The sequence below is a fragment of the Fusarium musae genome, chromosome 9 (genome assembly GCF_019915245.1).
Source record: "Fusarium musae strain F31 chromosome 9, whole genome shotgun sequence".
Lineage (NCBI taxonomy): Eukaryota > Fungi > Ascomycota > Sordariomycetes > Hypocreales > Nectriaceae > Fusarium > Fusarium musae.
In genome coordinates, this window is record NC_058395.1 from 1,664,483 (window position 1) to 1,684,320 (window position 19,838).

Consider the following 19,838-nt stretch of genomic DNA (forward strand, 5'->3'; position numbering starts at 1 on the left):
ACGACATTGGATTACAAGGCCTGTCTTCACTTACTAAGTTAATTGGTAGTCTAGCCCCTCTACCCGAATCCTACAGTATCTACAGATCTTATCGTCATCATAGACTAGAGTCGTCATCCAGTCACAACTGCAATGGAACTAACTTGGAGTGCTGCTAAGCCTTGTTTGGTTCTGAGACCTGAGACGCACGTACGCGGGGTTTCCACTGTCTGTTGGTGGGCAACTCATCTCATTCAACCTAACGTTAGCATGAAACTTAACTCAACTCACTCTGGTCATCTCATACATAAATCCGTTCTATTTCGTTCTGTCCGTGATAGCCATGTTATAGTCTTAAACAGCCATGGACAACTCTCAGACCTCATCAGAGCAACCCCAGTCGGAAAGTCCAGAAGAATCGCCGCCTAATTACGATAACAATAAGCCCTACCATTCTAAACGACCTCACAAGAAGTCGCGAACTGGATGTCGCAATTGTAAAGCTCGCAAGGTGAAATGCGACGAGGCTCGCCCTGTCTGCCGATCATGCAGGTTGCGCAAGGCTGATTGCGTGTATCCTACTCCCGCAGCCTCAACTGCTCCCTCTGCAAATAGCAGCATCACCACAAATTCTCCTCAACGACCACTAGAACCTCTATCCGCTCCTCAGAATGCTCCTTCGCCAGACGTCGTCTCTGTCTCTTCTGGTGATGAGCCTACGGAAGAGTTTGGGCCGTTGACCGTCTCGCCCGTGTTCCGCCACGGCCAAATGGACGTGACAGATATGAAGCTCCTTTGGTTCTACACTAGTTCAACGTGTACCTCTTTCTCTGTGGACCAGGGACCCGCGAACCCCATCAACGAGGTCCTAAGAAACAGAATGGTTCAGGTTGCATTTGAGAACCCGTTTCTCATGGATTCGTTATTTGGTCTCGCAAGTCTTCACATGCAGAGTCTTGAGTTGAGCCATGACCCTGCACGTGCTCTCACCTATCGCGCCCGTTCCTTTGAGGGATATCGCTTGGCTGTGGAAAAAGCACAGCCGGAGACGTTCCCGGCGTTATTGGCCAATTCTCTATTGCTCACTGCTCTATCATCCCAAAACTTCCGCGATGAGGATGGTAAAAAGCTTTACTTGATCGATTGGATGATTGTCTGGAGGGGAATCGGCCTCGTCATTGACCTCATGGGTGTTGAGAAACTCATTGACTCAGGCCTCTACTGTTTGTTTAACAGACCTTCTGTCGACGTTGAGCAGGCCACAAACCACATTCCTGCTTGCCTCGTCTCCATGCTCAACTCCATCGAACCCACTGATCCAGACTTTCTCAACGTGGAAACCTACTACGAGACACTTCAATTCCTCGGCTCTTTATATCAGAACCTACACGACGGTTTCGGGCCCATCATGATGCTGCGGATCATCACCTGGTTCACCTTTGTGCCCCGGAATTTCGTTCAGCTCGCACGCGAATTGCGCCCTCGGGCTCTCATCATTCTCGCGTACTATGCAGCTTTTCTTAAGTTCCCGTCTGATGTCTGGTGGATAAAGAACGTCGGAAATCGTTCACTGCGAGATCTTTGCGAGCACATCGGCCCAGAGTGGCAACAATATCTTCTCGTCCCGCACATGGCACGCCTCGTTGAAGGCGAGCTCGAGCTTGGAAGAGTCTTGTTCGAAGATCCAAATTGGTCACCGCAAAAGCCCAACAGCCTACGATTAGACCCAACGGCATCTGTCACCCTTGTTGATGAGAAAGGACGACGTGTTGAGTGGATACCTGCTGAGAAGAAGCTTGTGCTCATGGATTCAAGAGGCCAAGTTATAACCAAGGGAGAGGCTATTGAGAAATGGAGGACTGACATAAACTCTACCTTTACATTCGACCCATGACTGAACGCGTTCAATGGTGGCCAATTTAATAAAATTTATGATGCAGGGAGTCAGGAAACGAAAGAATGTTTGGGAACGGTTCATTGGATACCCGTGAGACTTGAAGGTCTCCCCTTTAGCAAAAATAGAGTCATATTTATGTATAACTAGGAACCTTCCACTTCTGCTACAAACTCATCATGAGGTACCAAGATATCATGCTGGGAGTCATCACTCAAGGTCATGGAAAAGAACGCCGAGGAGGAATTCCTTTCACGGATGTTGAGTAAACAAAATGAAATAGGCCAACTGTGACATCGACTGGAGATTGGTGGATATTAAGTATAGTCAGGTAGGCATGAGGTCTACGGGAAGAATGGAAACTTTGGACCTTGATCCTAAATGATGAAAAAACTTAGGTAACTTTATTCAAGCTTAGGATATCTTCACATAAGTCTAGTATGATACCTAATAAAAGCTGATATTTTCTCACACCCTGAGGGCGTTCATCACATCACGGGCAAGTCGAAATGGTTCACATTTGGTAAAAAAGAAAGCTTGATATGGCTACAAGAGGAATTTTGTTGATTTCTTAGTACACAGCTCACAAAAGAGACTCGGTGGAGCTTATGAGAAACCTCCCGGGACCTTTGTTCCTCTTCTCTATACACAGGTCCTTTATTTCTCTCCTCCCGTCTCCCGCGGCATTAACTTCAATACTTAAACCCCTTACTGACCCTCAAGCTCAGCAAGAATCTTCTCACCCTTGGCCTTGGCGGAGGCGAAGTCACCAACCATGTAGAAGGCACCCTCAGGAAGGTTGTCACCTTCACCGTTAAGGATGGCCTTGAAGGAGTTGATGGTCTCCTTAAGGTCAACGAGCTTACCCTCGATACCAGTGAAAACCTGGGCGACAGTGAAAGGCTGGCTCAGGAAACGCTGGATCTTACGGGCACGCTCGACAGTAAGCTTGTCGGCCTCAGACAACTCATCCATACCCAGAATGGCAATAATATCCTGAAGAGACTTGTACTCCTGGAGGATCTGCTGGACACGGGTGGCGACGTCGTAGTGCTCTTGACCAACAACTCGGGGATCCAACATACGGGACTTAGAATCGAGAGGGTCGACAGCGGGGTAGATACCCAACTCAGAGATACCACGAGACAAGACAGTGGTGGCGTCCAAATGGGCGAAAGTGGTGGCAGGGGCAGGATCAGTCAAATCGTCAGCAGGGACGTAGACAGCCTGGACTGAGGTAATGGAGCCCTTGGTGGTAGTGGTAATACGCTCCTGCATACCACCCATGTCGACGGCCAGGGTGGGCTGGTAACCGACGGCAGAGGGAATACGACCAAGAAGGGCAGACACCTCGGAACCGGCCTGAGTGAATCGGAAAATGTTGTCAATGAAAAGCAGCACGTCCTGACCCTCTTCATCACGGAAATATTCAGCCACCGTCAAACTGGCGAGATATTGCATTAGCTGGCGTCCAACAAGAGTCGTAAACAAAACATCGTGGTGTAGTATGAGTATCAGTATATGTACGTGTATGTATGTGTGGGGGGTGGGGCTGGTGTTGAGGCGTTGTGGCAGGAAGGGAAGGCACTATCTATCAACTTACCCGGTAAGGGCGACACGGGCGCGAGCTCCAGGGGGCTCGTTCATCTGACCGAAGACCAGGGCGACCTTGGACTCGCCATCAAGCTGAATGACGGAAGTCTCCTGCATTTCGTGGTACAAATCGTTACCCTCACGGGTTCGCTCACCGACACCGGTGAAGACGGAGTAACCACCGTGGGCCTTGGCGATGTTGTTGATGAGCTCCTGAATGAACACAGTCTTGCCGACACCAGCGCCACCGAACAAACCAATCTTTCCACCACGGGCGTAGGGAGCAAGAAGATCGACGACCTTGATACCAGTGACAAGAACCTCAGCAGAGGTGGACTGCTCGACGAACTCGGGGGCTTCGGTGTGGATAGGAAGGCGCTTGTCAGTCTTGATGGGACCACGCTCGTCGATGGGGTCACCAGTGACGTTCATGATACGACCAAGAGTGGCGGGTCCGACAGGAATGGTGATGGGAGCACCGGTGTCCTGGGCGGAAGCACCTCGGACGAGACCCTCAGTACCTGCAAAAATGTGTTAGGGGCTGAAGTATGAGAAATTTCGAAGCGATCATAACGTACCGTCCATAGCAATGCAACGGACGACGTTCTCTCCCAAATGTTGCTTGAGGATGTTAGAATTGACCAGTCATACAAGGCAATTGGACGTGAACATACGGAAACCTCGAGAACGAGCTTCTGGCCATTGTTCTCAGTCTCAAGAGAGTTGAGAATGGCGGGGAGCTTCTGAGTATCGAACTTGACTGCAAAAACGTCAGTATTGTTTTCGTCGTCTTGTACCAGGCTCGCCGAGAGCCTATGATAGATGATTGACTAACCGTCGACGACGGCACCGATGACCTGCGAACAGTCGGGTTAGCGCGGAGTTCTTGTGCGGTCGGTATTGCCCGGGCGACCGGAATTGACTGAGGAGCGGCTCGTTCTCACCTGGTGAATCTTGCCGGTGCCGACGCTGGCAGTGCTCGCCCATCGGCTGGAGATGGGGAGTCGGAGAGATGAAGGTCGGAGGGCACGTCGAGGGACGACGGCCGGGCGAGCCGCGCGGGCGAAGGAGGAAATGCCGCTGCCGAGGGAAAAACACAAGGGTCAGCTCAATTGGGCTTCAATTGGGAGGGAAACGTCATCGAAAAATCTTCGACATTCGTTCTTGCGATTGTTACTCACCTCTTGAACATCTTGCCAGATGACAAAGAGCGATCAGAGATGGGAGTGGAGAGAGGTTGGTTGAAGCTGAGGGAGAACTTTTACGGGAGGTGAGCAGTTTTGCTCGGGAGGACGACTTGGTCGGTTAGAGCTTTCGCAGAGTGTCACGTGGAACGCTAGCCCGAAATTACCTCTGGCCCCGCCCCGCCGGGGAAAGCTGCGATGCCGGCAATTTCCCGGGATGAACATGACGGGATTATTCGCAGAGACGCTCCCACCTCGTCCCTCGGGGAGCAAGAAAAGACCGTACCTTGATATAAGGTGTTAAAATAAAGTCAGTAAAGGATATCCTAAAATTGTGCTAAGTTACCTAAGACTTTTAATTATTTAGGATTAATATACTACCTAGGTTTTCTTTCCTCCCCTGTCTTGTGAAAAGAGCCAGGCATTTCGGTAGACATGTAAACAGCGACAAGGGGGAGAAGCTGAGAGATGCCTTACATATAGTCGTCACTGAGTCCTTATTCCTTAGGCCTGCAGGCAAAACTAAGTGGCTTTGTTTTCATCTTCAACTTAATCATGGGGACGATCCATTCTTCCTTACATGGAAAGGTGAATGACTGAGCATCGATCCACACCCGAAGTCGAATCTTTAGCCAGTCTTCTCATCCTTAGCTCTATGCGGAGAATTGACTCAATTGTTGAGGTTGAAGGCATCGGTGATCTCGTAGTCAGGTAGGGAACCCTGGATGCCATATTGAGAGGGAACATACAAGACAGAGCGGGGAAAGTAGCATTAACCTGGTTTGGTTTACTCCGTACATACATGTCTGCTGCTGAGTTCAATGAGATGGTGGTGAAATCTCAAGATGCATTGGCTGATCAGAAAACCACGGAAGTACGGATACTGCATAACAAATAAATACCGTGCTCAGTGGAGATAACGAGCGTAGCCTGATCAAGTCGAAGTGTTGAGCGCTATATCGATTCACATCTCCATTACAATATCATGATTTCAATCATTACCAGCGTCATCCACGTTCTTTTCCACATGAGATGCTGTCAATTCAAGGCTTTTCTGGGGCAACAAGACCAGTCAGGGATCCCCATCTTGCATCCCATCTTCTTCCCTCAGGTGTTTGACCCTATTGGTCTGGCTGTTAGCTATGGTCCTGGCTCTAACCAATGATAACGGGCAATTGCGAGCTGCAAGTTTTAGGTGGCCCATTTAAATTTTGGCTGAGATTTGCCAATTGTTCCATTACCATACTCCTCCGTACGTACAGAGTACAACTTTTTCCCTTACCTACCCTTGGCTGTTCAGGCCGTCCCCCATTAACCGACCCCGGTTCAAACCTACAGTATTGGATCTCAACCTGACGACATCCAGATTAGCTTCGGCAACCGGGTTTCAAATAACACTTATACCCATTCATTCCTTGCGCTTGGAAAAAAAAGGTAATGGTCCAGACACTGGAGTTGACTTCGACTTCAACAATTGAGCCAATTCCACGTATACTTTGAGGCTATCGCAGGATAAGTCTTTTGCAGCTCCCTTTAGGAATTGATGCCCCATTTTATTATGTAGCTCCATCATCAATTCGGGGCCAACTGATTGTAGTGTATCCATATGGTAGGCATTCCAATTCCTCTTTGTTTGGTGATTTACTTATTTTGCGATTGGCTGTGATTCGAGCCTGGTACTGCACGGCACTGGCTGCGAGAGCATTTCACTGCCACCTTGATTCAATGTGATAATGTAATATGTTGATCGGTCCTTGTGTCGTATAAATGATGGCCTTTCGTTTTGAAATCTTGATCTTCATTCTTTACTCTTTAAGCATTACAAAAACTTCGATATGTGCCCTTATATTTCGCCGCGCGATATCTAGCTACGTGCTATGTAGTCAACAAGCGTGATTCCAGTACTCGCAGTGCCTTGCTATCGTTTGCGCAGTATGCAGATGATTTCCCCCCTCCCCCCATCCTAAGAGTCTCCCAGCGGTTGAGATGGCAAAGTATGTCATTTTCGCCGCTCGAAATGACAATACACTGACTTTATTATGCAGGACCGCCGTCAATAAAAAGGCGAATTGCCAGCCCTGCAACGCCAAAGGAGGTAACTGGCGGCAGGGTCACCAAGCCAAAGGAAAAGGGGACGCTTAAGGGGAAGAAGAGCAAGTCAAAGGACGACGAGTGAGTTCGCCCTTTGTTTTATTGTTTTGTACTGCTAATCTCAACTTACCCAGTCCTCGGGGAGCAGGAAAGCATCGGACCTTGATATAGAATGTCAAAATACCTAAACTCAGCAAAGGGTATCCTAAACCTGTCCTAAACTGATTCTAAACTTAGATCTACATAGCTACCTCAGTCTCTTTATCACTTGGGATCGAGGTCCCAAGTTTTCTTCCCTCCCCTAGGTACCTCACCTTGCCTAGTAGAGACCTGAAGCCTGAAGAGCGCATTCCTCCTTGCCTCCTGTGCTTGAACAGTCCTACAGCTGGCAAGAGTACATAACGGCGAATTGACCCAGACTAGAACCGCTACGTGCGGTGTGGCAGGGGTGACTCGTGCCAGCCGATGTGTGTTAAAGATACCTTACTGTTCTACACTTCGTTTTGCTAATTTGCATTGCCTTTACTAGTCCTCCCGCTACAATGCAAAGTTTCGCTCTTCTTCACCTATCAACACGCCCATCCGACCGTCGATGATGAGGATGATGAGGATAGCTCGGTTAATATTTTACGCTACAAATTGGTATTTTAAGCCTTGCCAATTAATTCGGCACTTTAGAGGATATCGGAAAGGAGAAGAACCGCCGTATTGCTACCAAGACTAGGTATTCTGAAAGGTATCTCCCGAGGATATTTCCCTGCTACTGGAGATACTCGAGGAGAAGAAAGCGCTGAACCGCCGGCAAGAGTGTTATGAATGGCTCTTGTGAGATGTAATTGATTGGGAGGTAGTAAATGCCCCTGTGCTACCTAAGGCACCTTATGATGGTGCCAACTTAAGGGGGTAACAAAGACCTTTATCCTCAGTGATGAAAATACTAAGGGAAGTTTAGTATCTTCTAATAGAACTTTAGGCCAGTTGAATCTGGCACCCTAATTCAACATGAGAAGTCTGATTTACCCCTGATGAGTACTAATTCAGTCCTGATTTGAGTTACAAAACCTAGAATTGAGTTTTAAAATCAATAGTTCAACAGCATCTCTGGGTTTATTTGCTGTAAGATCAATGATCAATGCCTTGCGACTGGTAAAAAAAGTTACTCAGGACACTGAAATTGCTGTTCTTGATGACTTTTATTATCTCAGATGTTATAATATATCTGCAAAACAAAACAAACCACCGACACATCAACGGTCTCAACCAATAACGGCGCACTTTGTAACAGTCCCCGCCCAATGAAGGAATCACTCTCGCCGGATACTTCTTGCAGCTTCATAACGGCCCCCGTTTCCATCTCTTCTTATCTTCCATACTCAGGACTACTGAGAAATTGTGGACTCAAGAGCCAGGACCTGCAAGATCATGTTAAGAAACGCAAACAGTCATTTGAAAACCGAGTTCACTTACCAAAGCAGTTCGGCAGGGAATATAGATATGAGTCCAGTTCTTCCTGTTGTTCCATTCCATAGGGGTAGTGAAGAATCGGGTGTTCTCATCAACACGGTTGTGACCACCAACATCCTTGCTATCTGTGTTGAGAACGACACGGTAAGTTCCTGCGACTTCGATTCCGATACGGTAGTCGCTGAAGCTGTTGGTTGGATGGAAGTTAAAGATAAAGACCAGACCGCCGCGTTCAAACACAATAACTTTGTCACCTTCATGTTTCAATGAGATATACGCCTGCGGCGCATGGAGCCAACCATATTTGGCCTCAGCCTTGTTCATCAAGCGGTCAAAGTGATCAAGGAACTTGTATCGGAGCAAGGGATCATCCGTGAGGTTGAGCTGTCGTCGAGCATACCAGAATGAGTTGTTGTTGCCCTCACGTGGGAAGTCGAGCCACTCAGGGTGACCAAATTCGTTACCCTCAAAGTTCAGATATCCCTCTCCGCCTAGGCCATGTGTCACAAGCCGAATCATCTTGTGGAGCGCCATACCGCGATCAATGACAGGAGTCAGGGGCGACAGAGTAGACATGTTGGTGTACATTTCAGCGTCACATAGATGCATCATGAGAGTTTTGTCACCAACAAGCCTGTGCATGTTAGTGGCTGAAAGTGAAACGAGTCAAAGGAGCATCAACTTACGCCTGGTCGTGGCTTTCAGCATAGGCGATAGTCTTCTCGCCGTGTCGACGGTTGGTAAGCGTATGGCAGATGTTGCCAATGTCCCATTCATCATCCTTGAGTTCCTTCAAAATCTTGATCCACATATCAGGAATGGCCATGGCAAGGCGGTAGTCGAATCCGACGCCACCAAGAGAAAGTGGCAGGCAAAGTGCCGGCATACCAGACACATCCTCAGCAATGGTAATGACCTCTGGGTAGAGTTCATGCAGCATTTCATTTGCAAGCATCATATAGACAACAGCCTCCTCATCAACATCTGCGCCGAAGTACTCATGATAACCACCAGAAAAGCCCCTGTTGATATTAGCACAATAGGTCAACCAGACTGTGATAGTGTCACTTACGTGCCCATGCCATGATGAACATATAGCATGCTGGTAACTCCGTCAAATCGGAAACCGTCGAACTGGTACTCGTCCATCCAAAAACGTAAGTTGCTCAGCAAGAACCGCATCACCTCATGGTGGCCGTAGTTGAAAAGCCGGCTGTCCCATTGATCGTGTCGGCCCTTGCCGCCACCATGGAAGTAATGGTGATCGGTGCCATCAAACTCGTTGATGCCATCAAGCACGTTCTTGGACGCATGGCTGTGAACAACATCGAGTAGCATGGTAATTCCGAGGCCGTGAGCGGTATCAATGAGCTCCTTGAGGTCCTCGGGAGTACCGTATCGGCTGCTAGCAGCGAAGAAGTTATTGATTTGATAGCCAAAGCTGGCATAGTACGCATGTTCCATCACAGCCATGAGTTGAATCACATTGTAACCTAGGTTCTTAATTCGTGGAAGCATGTTCTTGGTAAACTCCTTGTAAGTCGCAACCCGCTGGTCAGGGCTGGAGATTCCGACATGCGCCTCGTACACACGAACACTTGCAGGCTTCTTGGGCCGTGCATTTTTGAACTTGTATGTCTCGGAGGCTGGAGGGTTCCAGAAGTGAGCATCGTATGCGGGAGACACAGACAAATCCTGTGTCACGTACTTGATCCAAGCTGGAAGTCGGTCGACATGCTCGCCATTGGGCAAGTTGAGCGAGATCTAGCGAGACATATCAGAGGCTATGTCTTATAGTTGTGTCTGGATTGTAACATACCTTGACTTTGGAAAGATGAGGAATGGCAGGCTGTCCATCTTGGGCAGGAATTGTAATTTCAAAGACGCCAAAATCGTTCTTGGTCATGGTATGAGCATTGCGGTCCCAGTTATCTGAGGCATATGGTGTAAGCACATTGGGTACACGATCGAGTTGGGAGACGTACTAAAGTCGCCGATGAGGAACGCGGCAGTGGCATTGGGCGCCCATTCGCGGTAGACAATATTGTTATTAGCATCGACGTTGAAGCCAAATTTCTCAGCGCCCTATAGACAACAAGCATCAGTAACGCGACTCGCCGCATGGGAAGCTGGAAGCCTACCCTGCTGAACTTCTCAAGGCCACCTTCGGTGTCGTTGATGGTCTTGATCCAATCTTGGGTTTTAGAAAAGCGCCTTCTGAGGGCTTCGCTGAAGGGCTCCAGCCAAGGATCGAGCTTCACAACACCTAGAGTACATTGTGAGCGTGGTGTTCTTGGATATCAGATCATCACATGTCAGGCCATGCGTAGACTTACCTGTACCGTCGTTGGGAATGTCACCCGCAGCACCGCCAGAGTGATTGGGGTCCAAGGAATTGGACGAGTTTTCAGCAATTGCGGCCATTTTTCGAAAATGAAATGAAAATACGACACGGTTGTAGAAGGGAGGTAGGTCTCAAGGTGGGCGGGGTAGTCGGGATATTTGGTGTTGCAAGCTTCAGACAATTGTTGAGCTTCAAGTGAGACACAATTGAGGGAGATGAAGAAACGACACAGAAGCACAAAGGATCTTGAAGCAACTTCCCAGAAGAAAAGAGGCTTGAAAATTAAGATGAAGAGTCAGAAAATTGTGGCAACAGAAGTAGAACTGCAATATCAGAGACCTTGCAACCTCCTATCTAGCTCATTCGCCTAAGGTAAGGTAACCTACCTCTCAGTTTCAGTTCGGTTGCCCACCCACTCAGAGCTTTATCGATAAGTTGGGATGACGTCGCGAATGGTGAATTTCTCTCAACGGCTACGGTACGTATCTGTACGCTGTCCCTTAAATGGAAGGCATTTTCAGTCTATGTGCCTGCAACGCCCAACATGTGGTTGAGAGGGTGACATTGGACCCAACAGAGAGCCTCGCAATATCGCCACTTCCTGTAAAAGATCCTTCTGATGTTGCGCGAGAATCACGGTGCAGTTCGAACGGGTCCCATCAAATTCATGGAGCAAATAGTTAGGTACGTAACTACCAACCTACCTTGGTAGTCTAGGGGAGGAAAGAAAACTCAGTACCTTAACCCTAACTGATAAAAATACTTAGGTAAATTTAGCCTAAATTTAGTACTCTATTTACTAAGTTTATTTCGACACTGTACATCAAGGTTCGGTGTTTTCTTGCTCCCTGAGGGTAGTCTGCGCTTTGGGGGGAGGCCGGGGGCTAGTATCAGATCCCCCATGTCGGCCCGGCTTGTTTAGCGGGGACGCCGCTGCAGTCTAGGCCTGTCAGTGGCTGCAACTCGCTATCAGCTCCTGCGCGCAATGCCTTGACGGTTGGTCTGGGCTCTAAGGTGTCTGGGCTCTAAGGTGCCCAGCAGCCTAGCAGCCTACCTTAGGTACACACTTACCTAGGTAGGTAGCCATCCGACCCCCCCGATAGCGGACGCTGTTGGCGGAAGGACCCCGTCCCGGAGCTGGAGGTCAGACAAAGCGCAAATCGCTAAGGTACCTAGGTATCATATAATCCTCAATTCCGTAACTACCCCAGGTTCAATCATAGAAGCATCGCCTCCCTACGCCAGTCCTATAACCAATCTCGCCGTGACTCTTTATTTCCATGCTATTGAATCGATAGGCTCTATCGTCGGCCTTGCTCTCGCACGACCGCATTAAGCTGTAACGGGTCCCCGCATCCCGTCATCGTCGGCCTTGCTCTCGCACGACCGCATTAAGCTGTAACGGGTCCCCGCATCCCGTCATCGTCGGCCCAGATATACTACAACTCAGTCGACTGTCGCCTGATCCTCCGCTCTGTATCATCCTTCAATATTATGCAAACTGAATATATATCACAATGTTGCCCTTCGTAAGGGCACTACCTGCCGCTCGTTGCTGTCTTTGCCATCTCTCACGCTGTGCCACACGGCCGGTACCTACTACGACACGTTGCCTATCCTCTTACAATACTCGATTACGACAACAGTACCGCCGTATCTCAGGCTCCTCTATAGCTTCACGACGCAACAACGACTTTAATTCAGGCTTCAGCAGCAGCTATGACCCATCAGTCGATGCAGGGCGTGGCCCCATGTTCAACAAGACCAATTTCGGCGTACCGCAGTTCTACCCACGCGATCTCAAGAAAAGAGTGGACGACTACGTCGTTGGCCAGGACCGGGCTAAGAAGACAATATGCGCAACCATCTTCAACCACTACCAGAATCTACGGCGAAGACACCAACATGAGCACGAAGACCGGAACAGGCGGGATAAGGTAATGCGCCAGAGGTTTGCGAGAGACAGAGAACTGCATCAGAAACGTCGTGAGATGCACCCTGTCGAAGGTCAGCGTGTACATGGTTCTATACCCGAGCGCTACGCTGCTGATACTCTTAAAGATGAGTTCCCGGGCCACAATGAGTCAGTCCGTGCACTTCACGATAACCACGAATTCGATGACGACCCAATGGACCATCTCTACGTTGCAGAGGATATAACAGCCCCCGACCACGTCAAGATAGACAAGAGTAACCTCCTTCTGGTCGGTCCCACGGGTGTTGGCAAGACTTACATACTAGAGTCTGTTACTTCTATCAACTGTTAAAACTATCATACTGACAGAACTTAGAACGCTGAGCAAAAAGATAAACGTACCCTTCTCTATCTGTGACTGCAACTCCTTCACTCAGGCTGGATACATAGGACAGGACGTTGAGACCTGCATTGAGCGGCTCCTTATCGAAGCCAACTATGACATTAAGGCAACAGAGCACGGTATTGTTGTCTTAGATGAATTCGACAAGATTGCAAGACGCGAAACGACTACTGGTCGGGATGTTGGGGGAGAGGGTGTTCAGCAGGCGCTGTTGAAGCTCGTTGAAGGAACAAAAGTCACCATCAATGTCAAGGACAACCGCTCATCCCGATCTACGCCACCTATCACGACGAACTATAGCGCATCTGGGCCATCTTCCTCGACTCCGCAGGCGGCTCCTCCAGGCGGCAAGGTTGACCAGTATACTATCGACACTACTAACATCCTCTTTGTATTTTGCGGCGCCTTTGTCGGGCTAGACAAGGCGGTCCTGAAGAGGGTTGCAAGACCGACGATGGGGTTCGGCGGAGAGCTTAGAGGGCGTTCCTCTATGTCTGGCAATAAGCAAACTCTGCCGGCAGAAAGATATACGCATTTGCCTCACCACAACCCTCAATCAGCTTCATCGTTCACGCCGTTAGATCTTACCACTCCTGCTGATCTACAAAGCTTCGGTTTTATTCCCGAGTTGATAGGGCGTCTGCACAATATCTGCGCTCTTAGCCCGCTTTCTAAAGAAGATCTTTTACGTATTCTGACTGAACCCAAAAACAGTCTTGTTGCTCAGTATACTGCTCTTTTCGAGACGTACCCTTCGCGCTTGTTCTTCACAGAAAAATCATTATATGCTATCGCGGAGCGAGCTGCTGTTTCAGAAACAGGGGCCCGAGGTCTCAAAATGGAGATGGAGCGTGTCCTAGCAGAGCCCATGTTTGATGCTCCAATGCCCTATGTGCTCATCACCGAGGCATGCGTAAAGGGAACGGAGAAGGCAGGATACTGGGGTAAGGACGGCCGGTTTGAGGTCGACAGAAGAATGCAGGCAGAAGAGACAGCCAAAAGGGAACCCGAGAACACATTCGAAAAGTATCGAGAAGCAGGACAGAGCGGTGGCTAACTTCACTATTATTTATTGGACGAGGCCCTCAAGGAGCAAAAGGTATCCCAAGTCTATACTAAATTTATCCTAAACTTATCCTAAACTTATCCTAACCTAATGTCAAGTTACCCAAGTCTTTTTATTACTTATGATTAAGGTCTTAAGTTTTCTTTCCTCCTTTAGGAGGCTTATTGGAGCAATTACTATTTTGATTAACTGGATTTAATGTCGACAGAATGGTCAGGAAAAGCTTCGGGTTATGCCCCCACAGAGATAGGCAAGCGAACAAATTCAATCAAACAGATGACTCGACTCGGGTTTCGTTGTTGTAGTACAGTATTTACACCAAGAGGACTTGATATCTCTGGAGCGACCGCGAAACCTCCGGTCATGTCCATGCGCACCAGAGGCCCTTTACACATCAATACGTCTCCGTAGAGTCACTCCAGCTTCTATCACAAAGGAAACGATGTTGTGTATTGAATTTAGTTACCCTTGGGGGGTGACTGGACCATACCCTTGCCAGCATAACCAGGAGAGGTGATACCAGTGAAAGGATCGGATTTTTGGTTCTAAAGGTTCTGGTTAGCCGGGCGACCAGAGGCGATGTAGACAAGATGGAACATACCTTGAGGAACTCGTTGGTCTCCTCCTGGTACTCCTGGGTCATGGTGTAGGGAGCGGGCTTGGCGAAAGCACGGATAGTACCGAAGAGAGCGACACTGGCGGCGAGACCAATGAAGACACCCCAGGCGACGCGGGCACCGGTTCCAGGGGGGTCGACAGCGCGGGGACCGTGAGGACCGAATGCAATCCAGTAAGCTATTGAGAGAGTTTGAGTTAGTTTTATAGTTATGACGCAGTTATACATGGTGATGCAGGGAATGGGCCGTTGATGTAACGGGCGAAGCTATATCGAGGCCCCGTCTACCAATCAGAAAGACGAATTGGGTGCTTGGGTTCTACATGATGCAATTGAGGCTCGTAGAGGGTCCAATGCAAGGCTGAAGCTGTGCAATTGAGGTGTTGCCGAGTGAATCATCAATGACCGGCAAGGCTGAAGCATATATTGCGATGTGTTGTGGTGGTTGTGACCCAATATCTCGGCTACACGTGCGGGATGGAGGTATTTTCGCAGTAGAGGAGAGTTTGTGACGCACCAGCTTTCTTCTCCTGAAGGGTCAGCTCGGTCCAGTTGGACTGCATGCGATCACGCAGAGCCATCCAGAGCTCGGCCTGCTCTTGGAGAGGCATGCCCTCCCATCGCTTCTCGATGTTGGCGAGGGTCGGGTTAGAGATGGCGTGAGTCGAGGCAGCTCGGTAGGCCAGGGCGGGAGTGCTGCGCACCAGGCTCTTGCGCAGCAGGTTGGAGGCTGATGTGCGCAGCATCGTGAACGGTTTATGTTAGGTAGTCGGCGATGACGAGACGAGCGGGAGAGAAGCTCAATTGGTGCGCTCGAGAGCGTGGAGTGCGAGTGCGAGTTCGAGAGGTTTCGTGGAGAAGAAGGCGAGTTATTCGGGGAATGTCAGAATTAGCAAGACGGGAGCAATCATACGATGGGTCCCTCTTGCCTCGGGCTTGGATTGGTGCATCTCTTGATCACGTGATCTACTCTTTTCCTTGTTGCCGGTTTTGCACGAACTTGATGAAATCGCCTTGCCCATGATTGGCCAAAGCTTCCAAGACACTGAACCCAATGGCATGGATCAGATGTCATGAATTAATTGGACTCGATATTGACAAGTACCCAAGTATGTATGAAATTTGTCGAGATGAAACAGGTTCAGGTTTATCCTGGGTTCCCTCGCATATCTTTCCTGCATCCAAGAGTTATTACATTCAATCTCCCATGCAATATCAACCAGACAAAGTTTCATGTCACGATGGGTATGGTGACTTCACCCGTCAAAGAACAAGGACCAACAGTAAACACCAAGTGTGCTCAGCTGATTCCGGCAAGGTTCGGAGGTTGATACCTGCAACGGGCTCTGGAGACGTGAACATGTCAGAACCTGGCAGGACTCTCTCTATCACTAGGCCGATCGATGAGCACTTCTGGAGTTGTTACTCCTGTTCTTATTAACCATCACCTATTGCTGTTAACTGCAAGTGTGATTCCTCCTCTATCTATACTGGAATAGAGATGCTCCTATATGCCCGCCTCAGATCCTAATGCAACTTTTGCTCGTTTATCGATGCGTTCCCACAAGATCTTACAATCATAACATAACTGTGCATATTGTCTATCCATCTAGAACTTGACGTCAAACAAGTTCTTTCTTCGAATCCTTTCGCCGTACTTGTAAAAGATAAACGGCAATGGGATTGCTGCAGCTGCAATGAAGCCCAGCAATGAGGTTCCCCATCCATAACCTAGGCTCTTGTACATACTTCGTCCTGCAAGAGGTAATAATGCTCCAACCAGCGAACGGAGTACAGTACTTGCAGCAATTGCAGACGCAGCATACTGAACGTAGGCATCGACCAGGTAGACTGAGATGCACATCTGATCAAGAGTCAGCAAACTGAAAATGGGTTGCAGCATGTAGAGGTAGAGCACTTACAAATACGATAATCATGCCACATCCCAAGAATGAAGTACCAATGATGGGCACAATCCAATGGTCTTTATTCTCAGCAGACCACCCAAACATAAACAATCCAGCCGGAACGATAAAGCAGGCTCCCCCCATGAACGGAAGTCGATACTCTGGTTTGGGCTCTCCACCATTCTTGCGAGTGAGGTACTGAGCGAAGCGGTCTATTGATGCTCCAGAAATGGCAAGGCCTGTCAGAGAGCCAACTCCGAGACCAATATACGACAGACCAACTGATCCGCTCGAGAAATGATATTCTCCCTCAAAGAGTGTTGGCATGGCTGTAAAGAGGAGGTATAGATACCCGTACACCAGAGCCATATAAAATGATAGAAGCGACACGATCGGCGCGAAGAGAAGCATCTTGGTAGGTCTCGTGATAGCCAGACGGAAGACTTCCTTCGTGGTCGTGCCATTGTCAAGGATTGACCGAAGCTTAGTGTTCCCTGTGTCTTTGCGCAGCTTCTTGGCCTTCTTTTCAAGGAGAGCGTACGCATACGTTTCCCTCATAAAAATGAAAGCAGCAATCGTGATCGCACCAGCCTATTGATAACCAGCGTTAGCCTTTGGTTCAATACTCAGTATTCAAGTATAGATATGAGGTTTTACTTACAACAATAGCAACAACCCAGAAAGACCATCGCCAGCCCTTCGCTGCCGAAAGATATCCACCAGCTGGAGTTGTCAGCTTTGAGCAACACTCAATCGAAAGTTTCACTTACCAATCGGTCCAATTACTGGTCCAAAAAGGGGTCCCAGAGCCCACGAAGACATGGCAGCTCCACGCTTCTCCTTGGAGATCATATCAGCTAACGAGCCGGCTCCGATTGTCAGTGGGCATGATCCAGCAAGGCCAGCAAGGAATCGGAACGCAATAAGTCCCCCCAGGTTAGGGGCCTTGGCGCATGCCACAGTGAAGGCGACGAAGAGAGCATTGCAGATGTGGTACAGCGGGAGTCGGCCGTACATTTCGGACAAAGGCGCGATGACTAGGGGGCCAAAGCAGTAACCAAGAAGATATACTGAGACGATGAACGATGCCAGTTGCTCGTTTGTCGAGTGGAACTCCCTCATGACTTGATCGATACTTGGGGCAAAGATGGAAGACGCAAGTGGCCTGGAAGTGTTAGGTAAATGAGCTTTATGAAAGGGAAATGGCCTGTTCGTACGTGACGAATGTAACGGATGAGACGAGGATGACATTGATTGTCTTCTTCTTCGTTGACCAGTTCTGGGGGTTGGCTGGGTCGTCAGGGCCGTCCCAATTAACAACATTGGGGTCATCGGAAGGAGGATCATCGAATTCGACTGATGTTGATCCCTCTTCAAGATCCCTTTCGCTCTTCTTGAGATCCTCCTCGAGTATTGGCGCTGGCGTGGCAGCACTGACCAGCTGGTCATCAACTTCGACGTGTTTCATGCTGTCTTGTATGTACTCGTTGGAGTAATTCGACACTTATGAGCAAGTTCTGCTCGTCCGATAGTCTGAGTTCTGACGGACAGCATCAGGCAAGAAGATGCTCGTGTAAGGCTGAGGGTCTAAAAGGAGTTTGGAATGGTAGGGTAGGGGCTTGTTATTATATGTTCGATCCCCATCAGCTCTAAAGCTTCCCTAGAGGCACTAATGCATACTACAAACGAAGGGACCATTTGACCGGGAGCCTCAACGGCAAACTGTTTATGTCCGTGACTTAACGTCGAGGCCGGTCTACCAATCTGGAGGCCGGGAGTCATTGGGAAGTGGGTGTAGATGATCCAAGCCAGTCTTGACAATGGTATGGATTGGTAATAGTGAACCCTCGCTATTCATCCAAAAGTACTTATCATACTGAACCAATAGTTTCAGTCAAATCGAGCAAGTAGGAGGGATAAGCAACCCCAAATGCGTAAGGAAGTAATGTTATAAGTTGTCCCGTATCGGAGTCGGGGCCATGGATGTTCCGCGGAGTTTCCATGGGGAATGGTGCTTTCGCCCGTTCTTAATCACTGCCTATTCATTCTTCACAACAAAGCCAAGAAAAAAACCACCGTATCAGTGTGACCGAAGCAATGGGTCGTCAGCCTCGTCAGCGTCCTGTGTCTTGCAACTTCTGCCGTGTGCGCAAGTTGCGCTGCAGTAGAGAATTTCCGTGTTCCAATTGCACAAGCCGCGGAGTTCAATGCCAGGCTCAAGACCCACCCCGGGCACCGGGCCCGTCTTCACGGCCGGTATCTAAACGTGCAGGCGGAGGTGTAAGCGGAAGCGGAGGCGGAGGCGGAGGCAGTGGTGGTGGAGGACCATCTTCTGGGGGCAAGGAGGCGGACATCCTCTCACGATTGGAGAGGCTGGAAGCTCTTCTCGCAGAACGAAACAAAGGGACTGACTCTAACTCTCACTCTCACTCTCGAACAATATCATCAGCCCCTTCGAGTGTAGAAGGCAGTGATGTTGCTTCCCGGACACAGCTGGAGCCTCTGCAACCGTTGCCAATCAATGTCCAGAACTTGACGGCTGATGCTCTTTGGCTCGAGAGTTCATGCCTTGGCCCAAAGCCATCAGTAAGTCCAAAACTCTTGGCACCACTCAACAAGTCGGCTCACACAAGTTACCTATTTAGGAATCCGTATTGGTGGACAATATTGTTTTCCGCATATGTCCTATACGCTCAATTGCACAGCCGTCATGTTACATCTTTCAAAACTCAAGTGTCCCCTCAGGTTTCCTCGCTTTGGAACCAACAAGATGCATCTGGTTGCCTCAACGACATGAAACCAAGGTTTTGGTTCACAAGTACACCTCGGTCATCACTTTTATGCATCATGTTGTGCACACTCCAAGCCTGTATAAACTCGTCGATGAGGTCTACGACGCCGTTGAAAAGGGGACACAAGTTTCGCTGTGCTCAGTTCTCCTGATGCTTGCAGTCTGCACCAACGTCACATACGCATGGACAGCAGTAGACAACAACATGACGCCTCTCTTCTCTGACTATACAGAGGCAAACAACCAATCATTCGGATGGCTCAAATCAACCTTTGATGTATTCGATGCATCGCAGCGGAGGTCGGAGATAGGTCTCGAGTTGGCTCAGGGTCTCATCATCGTGAGCTTCGTCCTGTTGAACTTGGAAGGGGTTTCCTCCCGAGCTCGAAACTGTTTCTTCAATTCCATCACCATTTGCCGTGAGCTCGGACTGCACCGTCTGGATCACCCTCACAACCCGCCCTCGGTGCAAATACCCCAGCTCAGTCCTCTCAAAATGGAGACTGCTCGGCGAGTTTGGTGGTACCTCATTGGTACAGATGCGTAAGACCTCCATGCCCAGAACTAAATAGCGCTTGATCTAATGGTTTA

General features: G+C 49.1%; 7 protein-coding genes across 7 annotated transcripts; 3 read left to right on the forward strand and 4 right to left on the reverse strand.

The window, feature by feature from the left end:
* Window positions 1-343: 343 nt before the first annotated feature.
* Window positions 344-1,873, forward strand: J7337_011779 (uncharacterized protein; the record flags this gene model as incomplete). The annotated part of the gene is made up of 1 exon (XM_044829315.1): window positions 344-1,873. One exon carries the CDS (start codon window positions 344-346, stop codon window positions 1,871-1,873), a length of 1,530 nt encoding a protein of 509 aa, XP_044675990.1.
* Window positions 1,874-2,581: 708 nt separating this feature from the next.
* ATP2 (atp2, beta subunit of the F1 sector of mitochondrial F1F0 ATP synthase) lies at window positions 2,582-4,658 on the reverse strand (the record flags this gene model as incomplete). Its single annotated transcript, XM_044829316.1, has 7 exons — window positions 2,582-3,317; window positions 3,477-3,987; window positions 4,045-4,087; window positions 4,141-4,226; window positions 4,302-4,323; window positions 4,411-4,546; window positions 4,648-4,658. The coding sequence occupies 7 exons, from the start codon at window positions 4,656-4,658 to the stop codon at window positions 2,582-2,584; spliced, it is 1,545 nt and encodes a 514-aa protein (XP_044675991.1).
* Window positions 4,659-8,120: 3,462 nt separating this feature from the next.
* J7337_011781 (uncharacterized protein) lies at window positions 8,121-10,629 on the reverse strand (the record flags this gene model as incomplete). The annotated part of the gene is made up of 8 exons (XM_044829317.1): window positions 8,121-8,153; window positions 8,209-8,839; window positions 8,892-9,227; window positions 9,278-9,969; window positions 10,025-10,137; window positions 10,191-10,290; window positions 10,347-10,471; window positions 10,542-10,629. The coding sequence occupies 8 exons, from the start codon at window positions 10,627-10,629 to the stop codon at window positions 8,121-8,123; spliced, it is 2,118 nt and encodes a 705-aa protein (XP_044675992.1).
* A 1,437-nt stretch (window positions 10,630-12,066) lies between these two features.
* J7337_011782 (uncharacterized protein) lies at window positions 12,067-13,924 on the forward strand (the record flags this gene model as incomplete). Its single annotated transcript, XM_044829318.1, has 3 exons — window positions 12,067-12,078; window positions 12,196-12,791; window positions 12,841-13,924. The coding sequence occupies 3 exons, from the start codon at window positions 12,067-12,069 to the stop codon at window positions 13,922-13,924; spliced, it is 1,692 nt and encodes a 563-aa protein (XP_044675993.1).
* A 467-nt stretch (window positions 13,925-14,391) lies between these two features.
* CYA4 (Cytochrome c oxidase polypeptide 5, mitochondrial) lies at window positions 14,392-15,295 on the reverse strand (the record flags this gene model as incomplete). Its single annotated transcript, XM_044829319.1, has 3 exons — window positions 14,392-14,478; window positions 14,535-14,728; window positions 15,067-15,295. The coding sequence occupies 3 exons, from the start codon at window positions 15,293-15,295 to the stop codon at window positions 14,392-14,394; spliced, it is 510 nt and encodes a 169-aa protein (XP_044675994.1).
* Window positions 15,296-16,158: 863 nt separating this feature from the next.
* Window positions 16,159-17,924, reverse strand: J7337_011784 (uncharacterized protein; the record flags this gene model as incomplete). Its single annotated transcript, XM_044829320.1, has 5 exons — window positions 16,159-16,413; window positions 16,472-17,047; window positions 17,118-17,179; window positions 17,227-17,621; window positions 17,674-17,924. The coding sequence occupies 5 exons, from the start codon at window positions 17,922-17,924 to the stop codon at window positions 16,159-16,161; spliced, it is 1,539 nt and encodes a 512-aa protein (XP_044675995.1).
* Window positions 17,925-18,553: 629 nt separating this feature from the next.
* On the forward strand, window positions 18,554-19,794 carry J7337_011785 (uncharacterized protein; the record flags this gene model as incomplete). The annotated part of the gene is made up of 2 exons (XM_044829321.1): window positions 18,554-19,042; window positions 19,162-19,794. The coding sequence occupies 2 exons, from the start codon at window positions 18,554-18,556 to the stop codon at window positions 19,792-19,794; spliced, it is 1,122 nt and encodes a 373-aa protein (XP_044675996.1).
* Window positions 19,795-19,838: the final 44 nt, after the last annotated feature.